The sequence below is a fragment of the Lathamus discolor genome, chromosome 5 (assembly GCF_037157495.1).
Source record: "Lathamus discolor isolate bLatDis1 chromosome 5, bLatDis1.hap1, whole genome shotgun sequence".
Taxonomy (NCBI): Eukaryota; Metazoa; Chordata; class Aves; order Psittaciformes; family Psittacidae; genus Lathamus; species Lathamus discolor.
This window is the reverse complement of record NC_088888.1, coordinates 53,792,527-53,813,808: the sequence shown is the minus strand read 5'-3', so window position 1 is coordinate 53,813,808 and position 21,282 is coordinate 53,792,527. Positions and strand designations below refer to the sequence as shown.

At 37.7% G+C, this 21,282-nt stretch overlaps 1 protein-coding gene across 5 annotated transcripts in view; it reads right to left on the bottom strand.

The window, feature by feature from the left end:
- PTPRK (protein tyrosine phosphatase receptor type K) overlaps nucleotides 1-21,282 on the bottom strand; it is a 403,857-nt gene that overhangs the window by 264,140 nt on the left and 118,435 nt on the right. For all 5 annotated transcript variants that reach the window (XM_065680919.1, XM_065680921.1, XM_065680920.1 and 2 more), the window contains exon 3: nucleotides 2,616-2,887. In XM_065680919.1, the coding sequence (XP_065536991.1) occupies nucleotides 2,616-2,887 (272 nt within the window). The remainder of the gene's footprint in view (nucleotides 1-2,615; nucleotides 2,888-21,282) is intronic.

Genomic DNA, 21,282 nt, shown 5'->3' with positions numbered 1-21,282 from the left:
TATTGAAAAGCACTACTTTGGTTTTTCAGCTCAAAGTCCTTGAACAGCAAATAGGCTCAAGACTGGAAGTGTATTCTGGGGGAGGTATGACCATGACTTTGTCCTGTTTGTGAACTCTTCTACAATCTTCCACTTTTACCTACCATCATAGACACAATACAAAGCTAAGCAAAAATTCAGTTTGATTCAGTAAGGCTGTTACAATAAACTGCACTATGTTTTCCCAGAAAATAAAACAACAGAATGCAGTTAAAGAAAGGCAAGTAAACGGATTATTAAAATAATAATAATCCCCTAAGTGAAAAGAAATTTTAAATTAATCCAAAAATGCATTAACTGTATCTATACTGTGTACTAGAGTGGCATGCAAAAAACACTGTTAGTTTTGAACAGGAAGCACGAAGGCATAGCAGAGCACAGAAATGCTGTTTAAGAGCTCATGAGCCTAGGTGCAGCACTTCAATAGTACTATTAACATGTAATATTAACATTAACATGGCCATCCAGTAGCTTCCAAGTCACTGTATGAGACTTCCTTATAATGTAACCTGTGCTATTCAGCACTGCTAATTTCTAATCTCTTTCCTCACTTAAAGTGAAGGAAATGGTGATGAACTTGACCTGATTAATGAAGTACATGCAAACAGTTATGCTCCAGAGTCATCTTTAACAGTGACCTTGCTTGTACAAGCAGGGATCCAATTCCCAGTTTAGTAAAGAACCATTTGTATCTCGTTATAAAAAACAGTGCATATGTCCCTAAGTGCTAGCTAAACTGATCAACCAGCAGGAAGATCAAAGTGCCAAAATCACGAGCTAGAGCTCTACAGCAAAAAAAACCCTATGAAAAAAGATGTTAATGCTGAAGAATAACTCAACTCAAAACTTACACCAAAAAACAAAAACAATGAAGCGTGATGTTGACTTTGAGACCTCAATGGACCACTGAAAACCACAAAAATACCAACCCTGTTTATACAAACAAGTAGATGTGCAAAGAGAGCATGCAGATTTTCCCCCTGATTCATAAGAGCAATCGGGCAAGTCATACGCAAATCATGATAGGTTGCATTAACAGTTCTCCAGCCCTACCCCAGATTAATTTTTAATTTAAAAATAAAACTGTGTTACACAATTTCAATATTCTGCTGGATGACCAAGCAAGGAAAAGAATGAATTTAAGCACAGCCTACAGAGAGATAATGTGAAGGCTGTAACGTAAGTGAAAAATGGCCATGTTGCTAAGATAAGGCCCCAACCACCAATCTCACTGTCAAGCCTGGCCATCTGTCAGCAGAAACCTGATTTACTGCATATAATACTGCTATACTTGATTTCTACCAGACTGTTATAAAAGGATCCTCGTCTTTTTAAGCACACCAAAAGCTACTTTCTAGCAACAGTAAAGGGTTAATAAAACACCCCCTCAGAAGCCAAGCTCTATAGAAGCAGGTTTCAGAACTTTAAATTAAATTTCACCCAGTTTCAATGTCACTGATAGATTAAATTCCTTTATAAATGAAAATATTCAAACCAGGGAAACAAAAACCAAAGAAAAACATAAAATGACAGTGAATTACATTGGTTTTACCACTTAAGAAAGGCTGCTTGCACTGATGCTTGTTTTTTACAGAGATTATTTTGATGGCAGGCAATTGCAAAGAACTTTAGAAAAGGCACTTTAAGAAACATTCCGACAATACCACTATTCAAGAAAACCATTAAAAAAAAGAAACAAGCAAATAATAAAAAAAAAAAAAAACAACAAACAAGCCATTTGCTTCATTTGGTAACTAGTTCGGACATCCAAACTGTTTGCAAGAGCACTAGTGACCTGAACCATCCTTAGATAGGGGCCTGTAAGCCCTATGTATAATGATGATATAACACCTCATGGTGTAACAACCCAGATGAGTGCATCTAATCCAGCTCTTCCCCCTCCTACATGCCAGGACGAAAATGCCTGTGCATGAGATTCATCCTTCACATCAAATACCCACTGAGCAAAACAGCTGTAGGTACTTTCTCAGGTTAATCAAACAAATCAAAAACAACGTCTAGTAATAACAAGACAATTTTTATCTCTAAACAACAGCCCTACACTGCAGGTGGTTTTGTCCCATAGCGAGCAAACAGGAGAAAAGCACATCCTGAGCAGATGCTCATTAGGTGAGCACCATTCTGCCTGTACAGCAAATGAAGTAAATGTCATGTGGAAAAAAACAAAACAAAACAAAAAAACACAGTTTACAGTCATGTAATTAGACATGGTAACACAGGCACATCCAAAAGAGGAGGGAAGACAGATACAAATCACAGTTCCACAAGCAATTTATTTCTGGGAGTTTATAATTTTTGATGTTCCTGGACTTTAACCTTACCATTTATTTTAATGAGGCTTGTTTCCAGCTTATTTTTTAACTATTATATAATAGACAACTTTGAATGACTGCCTCCTATAAAAATGACCCCTACCCAAGTAATTATTTATTCTAAACAGGAGACTATTTAAGGACACTGGAAAACACTCTATCAGAACAGACCGAAATGAACACAAAGGGTGCAGGGCCTCACCAAAAATGTTATAAAGTGGCGAGAATTTATTACAAGCTTACCTGATACTCATTGGGCCAGAAAGTGCTGACAGCCAACTCTGCTCGAAGCCAGTCTTTGCCAGTGGAACCAGTAACATTCCAGATGGGATTAGCCAACGGCCCTTTGTTCACCCTAACCAGGATGTTCAAAGCACCCGGGTTTACACCGTTCTTGCTGTACAAAAGGTAGCTGAAATCGATGCAGTGAGTATCATTTTCTTTCATTGTTGGAAGCTGAAGTCGAGTCTTTTCTCCGGGGTCATGATCTGAGGAAATCACTATCATATATGATCCTAAAGAACAGGGGAGTGGGAAAGGAAATAAAGAAAAAACAACAGAACAGTAGTAAGGCAAAAGATTAATGCTAGGAAACTGATCGTTCACTGTGAGAAAAGGATGGAATGCATATGTTTTCATATTCCAAAAACTAAAAACTCAAGTAGCAAGAAATCCAGGAAGTTATAAAATGCCTAGAAGAATCACTGAAGCACTATCTACAGAAGGCATCATATATTTCTGAGGATCTATCCAGATACTTGCACCTACAAAACTTTACTACTTCTTGTTTTAGGATCAGATAATTGGAAATATGACCACAGACAAACTGAATAAAAATAAGAAGAGGGGCAAAGGATCATCATTATTCTGAGGTCACTGAGGCAAAAATTCTCTCAACTTGCTCCACAGGTTCCCCAAAACTGAAAAATATTGACTAATAAGGTCCAGATTCCTAAATGCAGCTTTATCACACCTTTTCCTTCCCAGAAAAAGAGGCAGACTTGAATTTCAGATACATTAGCGTGACTCACTTAGAACACCAAACCACATCTGTCCTGAAAAGCTGGGTTTGCTGCTCTGTTTGCCAACGGATTTGAGGGGATAACAGAACCTTCTATAGCTGGAAGAGAGCCCATCTTGCAAATTTATTTTACAAATATACAGAAGGCAGAACAAGCTGAGCCTGTCTGGCTACAAAAGCAGAAAGCGGAAATCAGATGTTTAAACAGGTTATACAGGACATAATGGAACAGTTTGTCCTGCTGTTGTGCAGCACGGACCTTAAAAACAGGGCTACCATCTATTCCGGACCTAGAGCAGCTCCATTTCTCCCAGAGTGACAACTCCATACCAGGTACTACCTCATGAATGAGCACCACAAAAGCAAAGCTTCTGAAACACAGCATGCCAGGCAAAACTTTACAACTGGGAAAATCCAACTCAGTATACAAACTGAATCCTTCCAGTAGGAAAGTTTCCTACCCTGAACTTAACTACCCTCCTCCTTAATGATACCAGAAGCTCCACATTGACAGATTTTTCCTTCTACTTTCAGTCCTAAAGAGCACCACAATAAGGAACCCTCCCTGCTGAAAAAGGTTCGGGTGAAATCCAGCAAAACCACAGTTAAATTAGCCTAAATTTAAAAGATCTGATTTGTGAGTGTTTGCCCAAGTGAGTAGTCTCACACTAGTCCAGACTATATACATGAGTGAGCATTTAGTGGTGAAAAAGCTTCTCTGAAGTATATATTTGTATAAATTATTATTATTATTATGTATGTCAACTTTTGCGCCTTTTTTAGGCAACAAGGAACTCTTGTGTTCTCGTATGTCCTCAAGAGCTGTATTAACCATTCTGAAAACTGTTGACAAGCTGTTGCCCAGGAAAAGATGAACATTTATGTGTATGGATTAAGTCATCTGTGCAATGTGGTAACTGACTAGCCTCTAAGTAATTCTGTTACTAAAAAAATATAACAAAAGAAGAGCAATACTATAGAATGAAAGCAGCTCTTAAAGTACAATGCCAAGATCTTTATTTGTAGTACTAATTTTACTATTACTAGTACTATTTTCAGTACTAATCTTAAAAAAAAAAGTTTAAAGAAAATACTATTGTAATGTAACATAAGCAACTAGCTCATATTTAGAATTACATGCAGAATCTGTTATCGGATTTATTTTTAGTAGAAAATTTGACAAAGTGTTTGTTTCTGACCATCTCTTCATTACTAACCATCATCATTAATACCCATTTATAAAGACACAAAGGAATCATATTATTATAAATCCTTTGTGCTTATGGTAATTTGAGGTTTGTGATTATTAGAAGTCTTTAATGATTATGGTCTAGTCTACAATCAATTGACAATTGCATGAGAGCTGCTCAAAAAAAGTGTTTGTAAACCACTTTCATTTATGCCCTTGATGCTAGAAAAAATTCTTAGAACATGCGTGTTTGCAGTGTCTATCATAACAACACATATGCTCTTGTAAGCACCTGATTATTCATGGTTGGCACACCAAAATAATATTTTCAAAGCTTTGCTTATAAACATCATGCACATGGCAGGGGGAGGTTGTATATCAACAATTTGTGGGGTTTTTTTTCCCCTAGAGTTAGAACAATGAAAAGTATCAGGGGAAAATGACAGACTGCTTTCTACATTGTTAGCACTGATTCTTCATAGCTATCTACATTGCTGCTTCACCTTTGTTACATTTATCTTGCAAATATTTTTAAAGCAATACACAAAAGGAACTGATCTTTTCCTACACAAAACAACCATTTATTTTTAACATTTCTTAAGCTGAGATCAGGCAGCAGATAAACTCTCCAACCTTTTCTGGAGGGAATCTGGGAGGGGAAGGAAGGAACAGAATATAAGAACTGACCTTAGCAGAATTTTTGAAATGTTTCTTTCGATTTATCTCAAGATAAAACCATTAGGGAGGAAAGAAAAATTGTGATCAAAGTATAACAAATAAACTAGAAGTATTTCAAGATCTTATTCCTATAAAGGTACTATGGTATAGTCATTGGAAGCTCCAACATATATTTTTCTGCATATCAACACATTTTATAGTACTCCACTTTTTCAACCTCATTTTTCATAATTTAAAAATACTTAGCAGTAAATTTGCATCTATCTATCTACAGGTGTTAGTACCACAGCATTTCATGAAATTCTCAAAGCATTCATAAGCCATTTATCACAAAGCAGAACTATCTGTTTGGTATCTCACAAACTACCTCCCCTCCATTTTTTAAACTACAGAGGTTATGTCATCAAGGTACACAACCTTGCTCCTTCCTCAGCTGTCTACCTACTTCAGAAAAATCAGAAACCGATGCCAAAAAACAAAAATATATATAAAATTTATACTTTGAAAACAGGGAATTATTTTCTTACATCTTTTATTAAAAAGTCATTCTTTATTTGTAAATAGATGATGTAGGAGTGAGAGTTGTATTTTTCGCTGCCATTTATACATGCTTGTAATATCTTAAGTCAAAATGTAAGCACCTTAAGCAAATCTTAAGCCATAGATAAGCTCCCTCTACAGTTTCTACAGGGTCTTTTAGAAAAGTATTTCCTTTAATACTGAAAACTGTATTCTACAGTACTATGCACATAGCAGAAGTTTCTGTGCAATCCGATAGAATGACGCCACATAAGCATGATTAATAGAAATTATAGAAAGGATAGTGCTTGAAACAAAAGATTTATAATTAGACATCCATCAGAGTTTGATGTAGCATAGTGTTGATGAGATCAAGCTATAAAGTTTTCAGATTTGAAAGGTACTGGCTAACGTTAGACTACTTTTATAAAGCAGCACCCAGTGAAAGAGGGATCCATTATAAGTACTCGAGTATTAGCACCAAATGCCCATTCACAAACCAAAAAAACCTGTACATAATGTACATACTGCATAAATGTTAGCAAACATGAAGTAAAAGGTTTAAATAAAACCAGTGCCAGAATATATTCCCTTTTTTTTTTTTTTTTTTTAACAATTACCTACAGAGAGCAGGAATTGTGTTGATTTGTTCTATGAAGTAATTTATATCACTATTCAAGCGAATGTCAAAATATATGGGTATTAAAACCAATAATTTTACAGATAATGTACACTCCAGGGTACACACAAATGCTGGTGCAGAGAGGTCCCAGGTGGTCAGGCAAACATCTGACCCGATCTGAAGTATAGCTAATGCAGTGCCTAGCTGACCATGTAAGTGAGCAGACAACATTTATGTTTACGTACAAATGATGAAACACAGGCATAACTGCTCATGGAAAAACAGAAGTAACACACAGAGGAAATAAATCTGTAATACTGTATTTATTACCAAATCAAAAGTTTTCAATTAATTGATGTATTTAATAAAGAGATGACAAACCAGCAAAGAGACCACTTTGCAGAAGTAACAAACAATTTGGCTTACAATTACAATCGGTAATACTGGCAAGGTACAAAATCAAGTTGGTACGCAAACCTCAGCAAACTTCTTCAAGCAACAGGGAACAATTACCCAGATATTTAATGTTAACACAGTGAGAAATAACAAGAGGACAGGCAATTAGATGGTACATTATTATTGGACTTGGCAGAAATGCTAAGTACAAATGAGGGAAATGTTCAACAATCTTATTAATCCTTAAGATTAACTAACTACTTGAGAATTTCAGTGAGAGTTTAGAGCAAATGTTAAAGATAACTGTTCAAAATGGTGCTTCAGGCTGGAGCAGGGAACAGATGAGAAGGAAGGAGCAGCAGAGACAAAGTGAGATGGATTGATCAGAGCCCCCAGTCTCCATCCCTTTGTGCTGGAGGGTGGGGTGAAAATGAAGTTATTTTTTCCCAAAGTTCAGTCTGTGTTGCCTGTGACAGTAACTGGTGATATATTAAAGAAGCGATCTCCCCATCTTTGTGTCGACCCATGATTCCCCTTGTGCTGTTGCAGGGAGTGAATAAGGAGTTGGATGGGGCCCTGTCCAAGGTCAACCCACTACATTTGCTGAAAAACTAAAGAGTAGCGGTTTAGACAGTGTTAGCTAACTGCAGCTAGACAATGCATATACTGTTTTATTAAATCCCTGTGGAGACAGGCTCTGTGATTTCTTCCATCATTACTAGCTTAACAGATCAAACACAAGAAGATTTAAAACACTACATATACATACTCTTCCTTTTTCAGACAATAAAAAAAAAACAAACCACTGACCTGTGCTCTATTTCCCTCTAAGACTTTACAAGAAGAAAGTCAGTATGAGTTGCCTCATTAAAACCCAAAATGGTTTATAAATAAATAAATAGCATCCATATTTTGTGGACTGAACAAAGAGAAACTTAATGTGAAAGAGCAAAAGTTCATTTTTTTTTTTCTTTTTACAAGACAGAAAGGATTAATTCCATCTGTAAGAAATGCTGTAAGAAATTAGAGGTGCAAAGTATCCAAAGTCATGATTTACACCTTGACAAAGAGCCACTGCTATTAACTATTCCTTTTACTGCCTATTTTTCACCATGCCCAAGCACAAAGTTTTTATTTACTTCGGCAGTAGGACAGTTACAAAATGCATCACAACTCATCAGTAACATTTTTCTTAAAACATGTAGTTGACATTGATTCTGCTTCACCCTCCTCTCCGTAATTCCCAACAGAATCTTCCCCATCCTTGCAAGTTTACAATGTTTAAAATTCATAAAGCACATTCTCTTTCCCCCAGCACACTTGGGTGTTGATTTTTTTTTTCTACTTATACATAGCTTACACTTCTCTAAATCAAACTCCACCCTTTCATTTGTTTTTCTTTTCTTAAGTGGCTTCTATTTATTTGCCAGTTAATAGCTCCTAATATTATTCCTGATGTAAAAGGTCAACCCAATTCTCTGCAGTACAGAATAGAAACATCAGAGTATGAAACAGCTAAATAGCACAGCATCTTAAGTCTTTACCCAGCTCACACCAAGAGTAAACACATTAGGATCTGACTTTCAGGAAGATTTTGATGCATATTCAGCACTTATGCATGAACACTCTTAAAAGGCATCTACACAGATATGTAATAAGAGACATCAGACTTTTCCACAGCTGTATTATTAAATATATCTGTATATTCCTTGTAGCTTTCAGTGTTTTATTTTGATAAGCATTGAACTTGATGTCCTAGCACAGTGACAAGGACAGATCACTTCAAAATAAGTGAATTCCTTAACTAATTAGTTGTGAAAAGCCTTAGTTTTTAGCCCCTAATGAAAACCAGGATTTCTTATCATCTAGCAGCTAATTGCAGGTAAGGAATCATGCTAAGATAAAAAAAAAAAAAAAAAAAAAAAAAAGGACTAATAATCCTTAAATAAAATATGCCTGCTGTAACATATCAATGTGGCAAGATCAGTTTCCTGAGCAAATTATTTTCTCTCACTTCCTTGCTCCCTGAAAAACTGGCTTCTATCTGAAGTGTGAAACTTGTAATTTTCAGCAGGCTTGTCTCTGACTCCTGCAAATCCTCTTTCCTCAAAACAAGTATTAACCATCAAAACATCTCCATTTCGAGGGCACACTGTAGTAACTTCCCTGCCTGCAAGTGTGCTCCTTCAGTTACTAGGACACAATTATGTGATCTTTGGGTGAAAAATAGTAGTTCAAAAAGTTCTGAGTTTCATATGCAATGAGATTTATGTGTACAGAAGTGGATTCAACTTTGTGGTTTGCTGATGAGGAAGGGGGGGGACTGATATATATCCCAATGTAGTAGGGAGCAAGAGAAGATGTGTTTGCATAGATTCACAGAAGATCAGGTGAAAAGAAGTCTTCTCCATAAAGTTAGAGGAAGGGGTTACCTTTACTTCACAGCAATGTCAAGGACATGAGGTAGATAGTCAAGGTACTTACGTGCATTAGCCTTAAGCTCACTACTAGGTGATCTTTTTATTTATTTTTTCAGAATGACTCCATAACATTACAGTCCCCAGTTAGGTTTCAGGCAACATTTATGAGACAGTGGCCAATGAAAATGCAGAAATAGGCTTGCAGCTGGAAGCAGACTCCAAACAGAAGTTCTGAATCACCTATATTAATTCACAGAAAACCTACATTCCCCACACTCTAGTATTTATGCTTAATTTGTTCTTCATATTCCTGTGATCATTTTGCAGAGGGCTCTTTACATGTATTTCTTTAATTTGCAAGAACGAAAAAAGAGGAGGCTAACGATAAAACCTCGAAAGCTATTAACTTTTCCTTCTTGCAAGAAGAATCTTCTTTTCAAAAGAAAAAAAAAAACAACCAATGAATAAATTAAATATACTCCAGGTAAACCTCCATCTGCTTGGGTTAAAATAAAAAAAATCCTCAAACCATTATAGCATACTCTTCCTCTTTCTCTTTACATTACCCAACACAGTTAATATCTCCCACTCTAGGACAGAGAAAAAGCAGTATTTATGAAGATGAACTGGAGACAATATTAAGGTTTATAATTTTAATGCTCACACCATCAGTTCAGTTTCATGTCTTAAGTACTGTATCTAAACTTAAATGTAAAGACACTATAATCCCATTTAAGATGCACTGCTTGATACACACACAAAATATGCAATCTCATTATATCCTGATTTGCCGATCAGTCAGCTGCTTTCATTCACAAGAATTAAAATACAATGTTACACAACAGCTCTCAAAAATTTCTTTACAAGGCTACACTTCAGAGTATCGGTACACACACTACAGCTGCTGTATTATTCTCTTCCAAATTTTTGAAGGCTTGTTTCAATTTCTTTACAGAATGTCAAAATGAAAGGAGAAAAAAAATATCAGGATGACCAATCTCAACTTTGCTGCATATCTCACTGTCAATGCACCACAACTCAAATGCAAGTCAAGACAAGACTCTGAATTTACCACAAAGATTAGAAACAACAGCAAAAAAAACACAACATGAAGACATGAGAATTTTTTTCTGGAGAATACAACCTTTTTTCCTTCCCCTCCCCCGCTTCCAAGACCAAGACTTATTAAAATAACCATGCAAACTACACCATGTAAATAAAGGCAGAGGACACATTCATTTGAACAGAAACTCTGCTTAATAGACTGCAATAGCTCCTCAGTTTTGATACAGACACTGAAAATTCATATAATGAGAAAAGGTGTCCCGTCTTCCAGCCTGTACTTGACAATGCCAAAAGCACTGTTCGACAGCCAGTCCATGTAACTGGGATTCTCCCATTTTCCACACCCACAGATGCCAAGTAACAGGGAGACATCTTGACAAGGCAGTACAGAATAAGGCCAATTCAGGCAAGATAAATAAAAACAGTACCAGGTCAGAGATAGAATAAGCATCACAGGTAACACACACATTACCAGTATTCACACCTAGGATACTACTTGCATGATACTAGGGTTACTCATGACGCATTCCATAACAACAAGAAAATGCTTGTCAATTAAAAGAAAAACAAACCAAAATAATAAGAAAATAAGAAAAAAGTTTCAAAGGTATACTGGTATTTAGAGCAAAGTTTATGAAGAAGTTTTGAATGAAAATCATTCCTCAGGCTACAAGCACCTACAAAAATTCTGTTCCCCATACTAACATTTTAGATATGAATAAACATATGAAAAATACACACTTCTGAAGTGTTTGAATTCCTAGTTTTCTCGTACATAACACCAGCTCTCTGTGGATTTGTGTTTGTACTGATGGAGAGAAAGAAAACATGATGATACACCAGTTTCTGAGGTATGATAATTTAAGTCTTTTCTCCGTTTTTTTCTTGCGATGGATCTTTAACAAATACATAGGCTTTAAGCACTCCAAAATCTAAGACAGGAAAATGTCAGCAACTGAAATTTGTAATGCAAGCTTGCAGCATTTGTACAAAAGAGTGTTTATCTTATGACATGCTCCTTTGAACAGTCTCTTCGAACAAAACCTTCAGAAAATGACATTCGATATGGTGCATCAGGCAAGCTTATGAAAGGACAATGTCACTGAGTAGTAGCTACTCAGCTACCAAAAGGCACAAGGAATAATTTCAGATTTGCTTGGGAATTAAACAAGGCACTTGGTCATGAATTCGTAACATCAGTGTCCATGAATGTATGGCTAAGACAGAAGTAACAACAGCTCCGAGTTGTCTGAAATTCTATTGTAAATCCATAAATATCCCATGGGTGGTGGCATGGTGACTGTAAGGATACTTCTCAGTCACCCAGAGGCTGATCTGGCAGCTCAAGGAGCAGCATGCATTAGTCAGCTATCTGTCTGGAAGAAAATGCAAAATTCCCATGAAACTTCCAACTCTAGAATAATATCAATTCAGTATGAAGCTATCCAACTGGGATAGCAGATAACTGGCTACTATTCATGCCTGCACAGCCTAAAGGCAGTAAGATGTTCTAACATGCAGCTGCTTCCAGAGGGGCAAGCTGACACTGCCAAAGCTCCTGGGAAAAAATCAGTTCCATGGAGACACAGACATCCACAAACACTTACAACAACTTCACTGTATGAAATACAGGTGTAAAAAAGAAATTCAGTTTGCCTCACCGTTGCTATAAACTGCTCTGATATTACTTGGCCGGATGACCGTTAATGCACAGACTTGTCTCTGTGCATTCCTTTGGTTCCTCTCACTTTTGTGGAAGACCTTCCAGGATGGAAGACCAATATTGGCCATCTGCATCCACCTATTGGACTACTATGACACCATATCAGCACCATTAGTGAACATAAACTGAATACCCAAACAGACCCTCAAGCCAAGGGACATTTAGATTTTTCAACTACTGACTAAAGCAACACACTTTACTGAGGTTACAAGCAGACACAGATGATACCCATGTCCTCTGTGGGGTATTATTTATTTGGAAAGAATTCAAAGCCAAATTTGAAAATATCAAATTATTCTAAGACAGACAGTCTTCTAGAAAATTTGAGTGCTGAGTGTTTGTGTAAGTCTTCAGTGTACTGGGCATTTGCTGTGGTGAACAAAAGCAAGTCCGCAGAGAATTCACAAATGTCAGCCATGGCAACCTGAAAGCTCACTGCTGTTGAAACACAAAGCTTTTCCTCTCAGCACATGGATATACCTCTTGTCCTCCTCCATCTGTGCTCATCAATCTTGCATGACCCAAATCTACACCCAAACCCAGCAAAAAATGACCCACGTCTCCTGTCCCATTCTTAAGAGAGGCAAGGGGACAGAAAAGTTTGATTTCTCCCTAGGTAAGGGAAATGAACTGACTCCTGGAACAGCCCAACAAGCACCAAAACCAGGTTAAGATATGAAAGGAAACTGAAGCTATAGTACATACATAGACAAGGTTTATTGCCCAAGGTGGGAGAGGTAGCTAAAAGTAACTTCTTTCAAGTATCTGGAAAGCCTTCAGAGAAAGGCCGCTCAAAAAAATAGTGGTAGGATTCTTTTCTCTTCATTGTCAGCTAAAAATAAAAAACAAAACAAAACAAAAACAACAAACAAACAAAAAAAAAGCCACCCAAAACAAAACACCAAACCAAAAATACCAACAAAAAACACCACATAAGATGAAATACCCCCAGGGGGGAAAAAAAAAAAAAAAAACCAACCAAAAACACAAAACCAAAACAAGCCAAAAACCAACAAAAAAAAAACCCAAAACAAATAAAACCTGCAAACTCTTAAACTCCTTAGGGTTTTTTTTTAGATTTAGGTTTTAACTGAGAAGGAAAACATAATTTCTGAAGCAGCATTCATATTCAGAGGGTCTTTAACTCACTAATCATTCTTCCAAAAGCAACAGTATTTAAAGTACATTGGGAAAATACTTACTCTTATCTGTTTAAGACATTGAAATTGAAAACAGAAATTCCCTGGATGAGCATGTGACAGCAGAAAATAAGAATTAACAATCTGCTGAGAATACCACTCCAAAAGGATAACCAACAGTTAAATAAAGGCTCAAAAGCCATAATCATTACTGTATGTGACAGCAGATTACAATTCTTATTACAGACCTTACAGAAGAGGAAATTTTGTGCCCTGTATTTCTTGAAAGTAATCTTGGAATTTATTTAAAGCATAGGAGGCTTATAAAATAGTTTCATTAGTTTTTTTTTTTTTTTTTTTGGTAACTGGAAGAGTAATCATTCCTGTATTTTAGACTACTTCATGGCACCAAATAATTTTTCTGGCTCTGAAAATAATCTTCCTCGGAACACTGCTTTATACAACAGCAACCTGAAGAATCATCATCTTTTTTCAGATTTTATTCCTTTTACAGGTGTAGGACCTACATGTAAGAAGCTGTAGATCTCTTGATTAAATGCTCAACACGAATTAAGACTCAGCTAATGATAAGAGTTACCACTGATGAGAGTTCTGAAGAACAATATAGAATGATATCTAAATAGTGGAAATAATACCTACTATATGATCAGAAGATAGATCTACTAGCAAATTGTTACCTATTCTTCAAAATATCAGCCAGTCTCCCCTCTGAAGTACATACCTTACACTGTAGTGATTCACACTCCAGCTGAAAACCAGGAGTCATGTCTTTATCAATACAACTGCAGTACTATTTAGTGGATTTAAGTACTTGCTTAAGAGGAAAAAAAACCAAAAACAACCAGAAAAACACAAAAAAAAAAAAAACCAACCCAACCTAGAAGTTTATTATTGCCAAGGAAGTCTTTAATCTGTCTTCAGACCATCAGCTACATATGGCTATATTTGTAAAATAACATCTTAAGCAATGTAACAAGTGTGGTACATTAACACCGAATGCCCCATAAAGCTCTGAATTTTATATGGAAAGAAAAAGGCTGAAAGAAAGAAACATCTACAGACAGCTACTTCTGGAATCCTTTGGATTTTCCAGTTACTGTGATGTTGATCTTACAAGCACAAGCAGCTCTATATGCATCTCTATGATAACAATAATAAATAACACCACCTAAAGAGAACAGTCAAAATCCATGGATCCTACATATAAAAAAAAAAAAAAATACACTGAATAATCCTATCCAAGAATAGGATGATTCATAATCCATCATATTAAAAACCATGGCAACAAGATTAAAACCCCTAAATATCAGCTGTGCACCAGAAAGAATTCATAGAGGCAATAAAAACAATAAAAATCTATGAAAAATCCATCCAAAACACAGTCTTCATACTCTAGGGAGGCTTAAAAAACACATTAGAAACTTGAGTTCAGAAATTAGAATTCTTTCTCTACTAGATGCTGGAGTTCTCAGTTAAAACAGACAAATGGGTTTTATGGTGTGTGACAACTCTGGTCATGCTTCACCTCTTGCTAACAGCCCTCCATTCCGCAGGCATCAACTACTCTTCTCTCCCAAATACTTAGACTGATTAGCATTAATACATTACATCCAGAGTAATGGTTATAACCTGTACTTAGGTTGATGTTTGATACATCTCCATCAAGCATGATGGAGGCTAGGATGCCTAAGAGGTCACCATATTTTCCATGTGAATTAGTTGTTTTAAAATAAATGAATAGATAAATAAGCAAGCTCTCCTTATAAACCCTTGTTTCTCAAATTATATTAGAAGCTCAATTGGTTTTACACTCTAATACACACCATCTTTCTTCCACAGGGAAATACTTTTGAGATGGATGGAAACAACCCTATCTATTATAAAAATCACTCATGCTAACTTACTAGCATTTTTTAATAGAGTTTTGAAAGAAATAATTGGTCTCAGTATTCAGCAATGAGAAGAACAGCGAGGAAAAAGAGTGCATATAAATAAGGACTGCTGTTCTAGAGAAAATCTTAAGTTCACAGCTATTAATGGGGTTTGGTGTTTTTTCTTGTTTTGGGGAGGATTTTTATCTTGTTCGCAGAAAACATCTCAGTTTATGAAGATCAGCATCTTGCCTCTTAACACCACAGTTTCCAAGTAATAAAAATTTGAAACAGCTATTTGCTTCCAAATAGCTAGTTTATACATGCTAATGCTATTTAAATCCTCTATTTTGAATACCGAAGTTCAAAATGCCAACAAAATACACTAGGCAAATTCACCCAAGCCCATAAAACATTCCTCTATCTGCCTGAGGTTACCAGGTAATGCTTGACACCAACTAATGTGATTAACCTAAAATTCTAAACAACTCAAAACTTAGAAATCTATCAGAAGATCTACCATATGACAGATGAGAACCTAGTCTCCATTTCAGGCAACTTGTAAACTTCTAACACTAATATTCATTTGTCAAACACTGCACTTAATTAGGACTAGGAATTGAACCCATGTCCCAAATGCAATTTCACGCAAATTTCTGGTGTGATTATTTCACATTTTGGTTCCTCCGATGCCACAATACAGACACCAGAGTACCAAGTCATGCAAGGAGCTATTTAATTTTATGTTTGTTTTTTTTTTTTTTAAACTGCAATTAAGCTTTTACTTAAAGGTTTTGTGCTTGAACTTCCTAAAGGAGTACATAATTTATCCTGAGCTAAGCATATAATTTCAGTCTCTAAAACTTCTCTTTCCAAATTAGAATTTTTTGAAACCATAAAGGAAAACTGAAGTTGTTAACAACTGTGAATTGTAGTACTGCCTTCAAATGTTCTGAATGTCCAAATAAGGTACACAAAGTAACAAGAAGTAGCTCAGAAAATTAAGATTAATCATATAGTATTGTCTTCCAACACTAATTTTTTAGAAAAACCTTCCTATGAAGAAAATATTAAAAAAATAAGAAAATGAGCACAATTGTTTAGCATCATAAAGTAGTTTCTAAAAAAAAGATAAAATATTTTATTTCCACTTGTTTTACCTGCCAGTCCTCCTGGAATTGATCAAGGGCTAACCAGAATGCATTCCCTATACAGAATGGAAATCCACAGCAAACAGGGGAAGAAAAAGAAATTTAAATTCTTTCCAAAAAAAAAAAAAAAAAAAAAAAAATAGACCATGAAGTCTGTGTATTGTAGGCTGACAGGTTCCTTTCTCACATACAAAAGGCATTTATGTACACAAAGGTATTTCAGAGGGGAAGACCATGACAGTAGATCCCAGAACACTTATGGCTCTGGTAAGAGACAGTTATTAAGAACTCAGTTCCAGAATTCAATTAACATTTTAGCTATCTCCAACCTCAATCTCTCTTATTGCAATTTAAGATTCTTACTGCTTAACCTACTTCCAGCCAACATGAAGATTAGGTTACCAACTTCTTTGCCCCAACCTTTTAATTTCTGAAAATTTCAATTTCCTTTTTTCACTCATGTAGCAAAGATGATCCTAATTTCTTCAGTATTTTCAGAGAGGATATGCTGCTATCTAGCCTTCTGTCACTTCTATTTCTTTCACCTGAGCTTCCCCAGAATGGGTATTCTCCTTCCATGCTCTAAAGTGACTACAAGTTCCTAGTTCCTATTCTTCTAACCACACTAAGAAAAACATATGAACAGCTGCCTTTTTCACAACACTGTAACAATGTGGATTCGCATTAAATTAACAATTCACAGGAACCACAAAAAACATTTGTGCATATCTACTGCTTCATCTTGCCCTCGTGCTGCTAATCATTCCACCCAAGTGTAGTTGCAAGCCTGCACAGTTTCACCAAATAATTTCTTTTCCATTGTTTTTCAATTCTTATTGATTAGTTGTACCCCAATCCATCATGGCCAGGGATGTTAAGGATAACAGGAAGGGATTCTACAGGTACATAGCAAACAAAAAACAGACTAGGGACAACATAGGCCCCCCCTGAGGAAGCTCTCGAGAGAACTGGCTACAAAGGATTTGGAGAAGGCTGAGGTTCTGAATGACTTCTTTGCCTCGGTCTTCACTGGCAAATGCTCTGACCACGCCACCCAAGTCTTAGAAGGTAGACGCAGGGACTGTGAGAATGAAGACCTTGGGCCCACTGTAGGAGAGGATCTGGCTCGAGACCATCTTCAAAATCTGAAAGTGCACAAGTCCATGGGACCTGATGGAATCCATCCGCGGGTCCTGAAGGAGCTGGCGAATGAAGTTGCTAAGCCACTGGCCATCATATTTGAAAAATCATGGCAGTCAGGTGAAGTTCCCGATGACTGGAAAAAGGGAAATATAACCCCCATTTTCAAGAAGGGGAAAATGGAAGACCCAGGGAATTACAGACCAGTCAGTCTCACCTCTGTGCCTGGTAAAATCTTGGAGCACATTCTCCTAGATGGCATGCTAAGGCACATGAAAAACAACAAGGTGCTTGGTGGCAGCCAGCACAGCTTCACTAAGGGGAAATCCTGCCTGACCAATTTGGTAGCCTTCTATGATGGGGCTACAGAACTGATGGACAGGGGTAGAGCAGTTGATGTCATCTACCTGGACTTCTGCAAAGCGTTTGACACTGTCCCACACCACATCCTTCTCTCTAAATTGGAGAGACATCAATTTGATGGATGGACCACTCGGTGGATAAAGCACTGGCTGGATGGCTGCATGCAAAGAGTTGTGGTCAATGGCTCGATGTCTGGCTGGAGACCGGTAATGAGTGGTGTCCCTCAGGGATTGATGTTGGGACCGGTCTTGTTTAACATCTTTGTCGGTGACATGGGCAGTGGGATTGAGTGCGCCCTCAGCAAGTTTGCCGATGACACCGAGCTGTGTGGTCTGGTTGATATGCTGGAGGAAAGGGATGTCATCCAGAGGGACCTTGACACGCTTGTGAGGTGTGCTGATGCCAGCCTTACGAAGTTCAACCACGACAAGTGCAAGGTCCTACATCTGGGTCCGAGCAATCCCAGGCATGGCTACAGACTGGGCAGAGAAGAGATTCAGAGCAGCCCTGTGGAGAAGGACTTGGGGGTGCTGGTCGATGAGAAAATGAACATGAGCAGGCTTCAGTGTGCGCTTGCAGCCCAGAAAGCCAACCGTATCCTGAGCTGCATCAAAAGGAGCGTGACCAGCAGGTCGAAGGAGGTGATCCTGCCCCTCTACTCTGCTCTTGGGAGACCTCACCTGGAGTATTGTGTGCAGTTCTGGTGTCCTCAACATAAAAAGGACATGGAACTGTTGGAACAAGTCCAGAGGAGGGCCACGAGGATGATCAGGGGACTGGAGCACCTCCCGTATGAAGACAGGCTGAGGAAGTTGGGGCTGTTCAGCCTGGAGAAGAGAAGGCTGCGTGGGGACCTCATAGCAGCCTTCCGGTATCTGAAGGGGGCCTATAGGGATGCTGGGGAGGGACTCTTCGTCAGGGACTGTAGTGACAGGACAAGGGGTAACAGGTTCAAACTTAAAACAGGGGAAATTTAGATTGGATATAAGGAGGAAATTCTTTCCTGTTAGGGTGGTGAGACACTGGAATGGGTTGCCCAGGGAGGTTGTGAGTGCTCCATCCCTGGCGGTGTTCAAGGCCAGGTTGGATGAAGCCTTGTGTGGGATGGTTTAGTGTGAGGTGTCCCTGCCCATGGCAGGGGGGTTGGAGCTAGATGATCTTGAGGTCCTTTCCAACCCTAACTATTCTATGATTCTATAATCTCTTTGAACCCCAGACTACCCTCAAACAGGCTGGGAGGCTCAGTAACCTGGATATCCTCAGCAAGTTAAAAGTACACTTCTGTTCCATCATCCACAGCACTGATGAAAATGTTAAGAATGGCTGGACACTACCAGTATTTTCCAAGCAGCTTTTTGCCCACTGTGAGCAGTTTCAGTTTCATCAGGATGTTTCTTCCCTAACCTTAACAGTGTAAGATCTTTGGTATTTAGTGCTTCACTTCCTTTTCTTTTTACAGAGAAATTAATTTGAACTTTATTAACTGTTACAGAACTTCCTTCACCATGCTCCCCAGAATGAGTACTTTTGCTCACTACCACATAAAACATACTGTAATTTTGAGAGGTAAGGAGCTGAAGATCATCAGCTATGCTAGATAGAAAACATCTCCTTTCAATTTCTGGCCCTGCACTGTCCAGGTCAGCAGAAGGAGTAGCTACTCCCTGGACTCCAGGGGTCAGCAAGGATACCTGCCCCCAGGGCTCACACAAGTAACTCTATCCAGGCCACCCAAACTGGCCAGGCAGCCTTTCCAGCCACCCAGACTGGCTGGATTGCTCACCCCTGAGTCTTGTATTGCCTCCACAGCTCCAAGACACAACCCTCCTCACACCTTTGCGGTTTGAAATACTTGTGGTGGGAAAGGGGGCTGCACTTCAGCAGCATTTGCAGCAGGATGCTGAGGTTATGGCTGCATGCCTCAGGCCTACACACCTATCCTTCCTTTCTGGAAGGAGAAATCTTGGTGATATGATGGCAGATAACATAAGGCATGACCTGAAAAAAGAGTGCAGCACCCACACTGCCAGCTGAGTAGTACTCAGAACTGCACCTCGAGGAGTTTGGGAAATGAGATCAGCTGACAGCACAAACATACCAGGTTTTCTTTAGGCACATCTTATTAAACTACGGGCTATGTATGCAGGGGAAGAAACGCACAGATCTGGAAAATGTTTGCCTGTATTAAATAAAAGTTTACTGTTACACAGCTGTTTCCATTATGAGTGGAATTGATCGATTGGTCTATCAAGAAAAAAACCCTAACAATAGAAATTAGTTACATATAGTCTACTGTACATAAGAATCAATTGTTCGGGTTTGGGGGGTTTCGGTTGGCTTTTTTGGGCAAGCTGCTAGTAACCAAGTGTGTGACTGCATGTGGAGAGAGGCAAGGTGGAAAAGGATTTCAGGGACTGTAACTGCAAAAAGCCATTCTGACTCTCTGCAGCTGCAATCTCAATTTCCCTTGTTCCCTTCCCCAATGTTCTCATTTCTGTATGTATGTTTCATATAATTATAAATAAATGCCCAGAGATTTAGGGACCCACAGCAACAATTAGGCTGTAGAGCTGTGGTTGGTGTAACTGCTTTGTTTGAACAAAAAGGAAAACAACAACAATAACAAACAAACAAAAACACAAAAAACCCCCAAACAAAACAAAACAAAAAAACCCCAACCAAGCTTAGGTATATTCTAAAGCTAAAAAAAAAATTGTTTTAATTCTATACATCTCATAAAAACCATTAATTTCTTTCAAAGTCATGTACTAAATACCATTTTAGTTGTAAATCTACTATAAAACTAATAAGAAATAAATAATACATTGAGAGGCGCAAGATATAATTTGAAAGAAGCACTTTTTTTCTTTAATATAATCAAGCATTTTTGTAATATGCAACATGGCTAGGGTGAGGCAAAGCTTGCAGCAACCATATGGCTCAGTCATTTAACAAAACAGGAATTAAGACAGTGCAGGTGGCTATGGAAGTATTCAGTGATGTTTAATTTTAATGAACTGATTTGAACAATGTGTGATAAAATCAGCATATAAATGATGCTTATTGCTAGAATTATCAAGAGATATGTCTCTCTCCTGCAAGGCTAAATAGTTCCACACAAAAGGCACCTTCAAAGATTTTGGGTGTACAGGGATACATAGGAGGGTGAAGAAAACAGAAGGAAAGTATACATTGATTGCCCCTAATATCTATACCTATGTAATGCCAGACAGCTGTACTGTACCTAAAGCAATTACTCCAAACTCTGTCCTTAATGTTACGCTTCTCTTTTGCCAGGACTTATTCAGTTCTGTGTGTCTCATAGCAACTAATCATCCTAGTGTATTTTTGCAATTTATATTCAGAGAATATATTAATTTTTAGTAAATTAGCATTTGCTTTAAAATGCTAACACTTTCATATTACGTGATATCCAATGAATCAATACTTTCCATGAAAAAAGAATAATGTCATCTAAACCTGCTACTCCAGTTCAAAATCACAGCTAGGCATAACTTTTGGGAAAGAAAACTACCAACAGACCATAATTTTTAATATCTGCCACAATTTCTCCTTTAATTCAAAGGTCAGC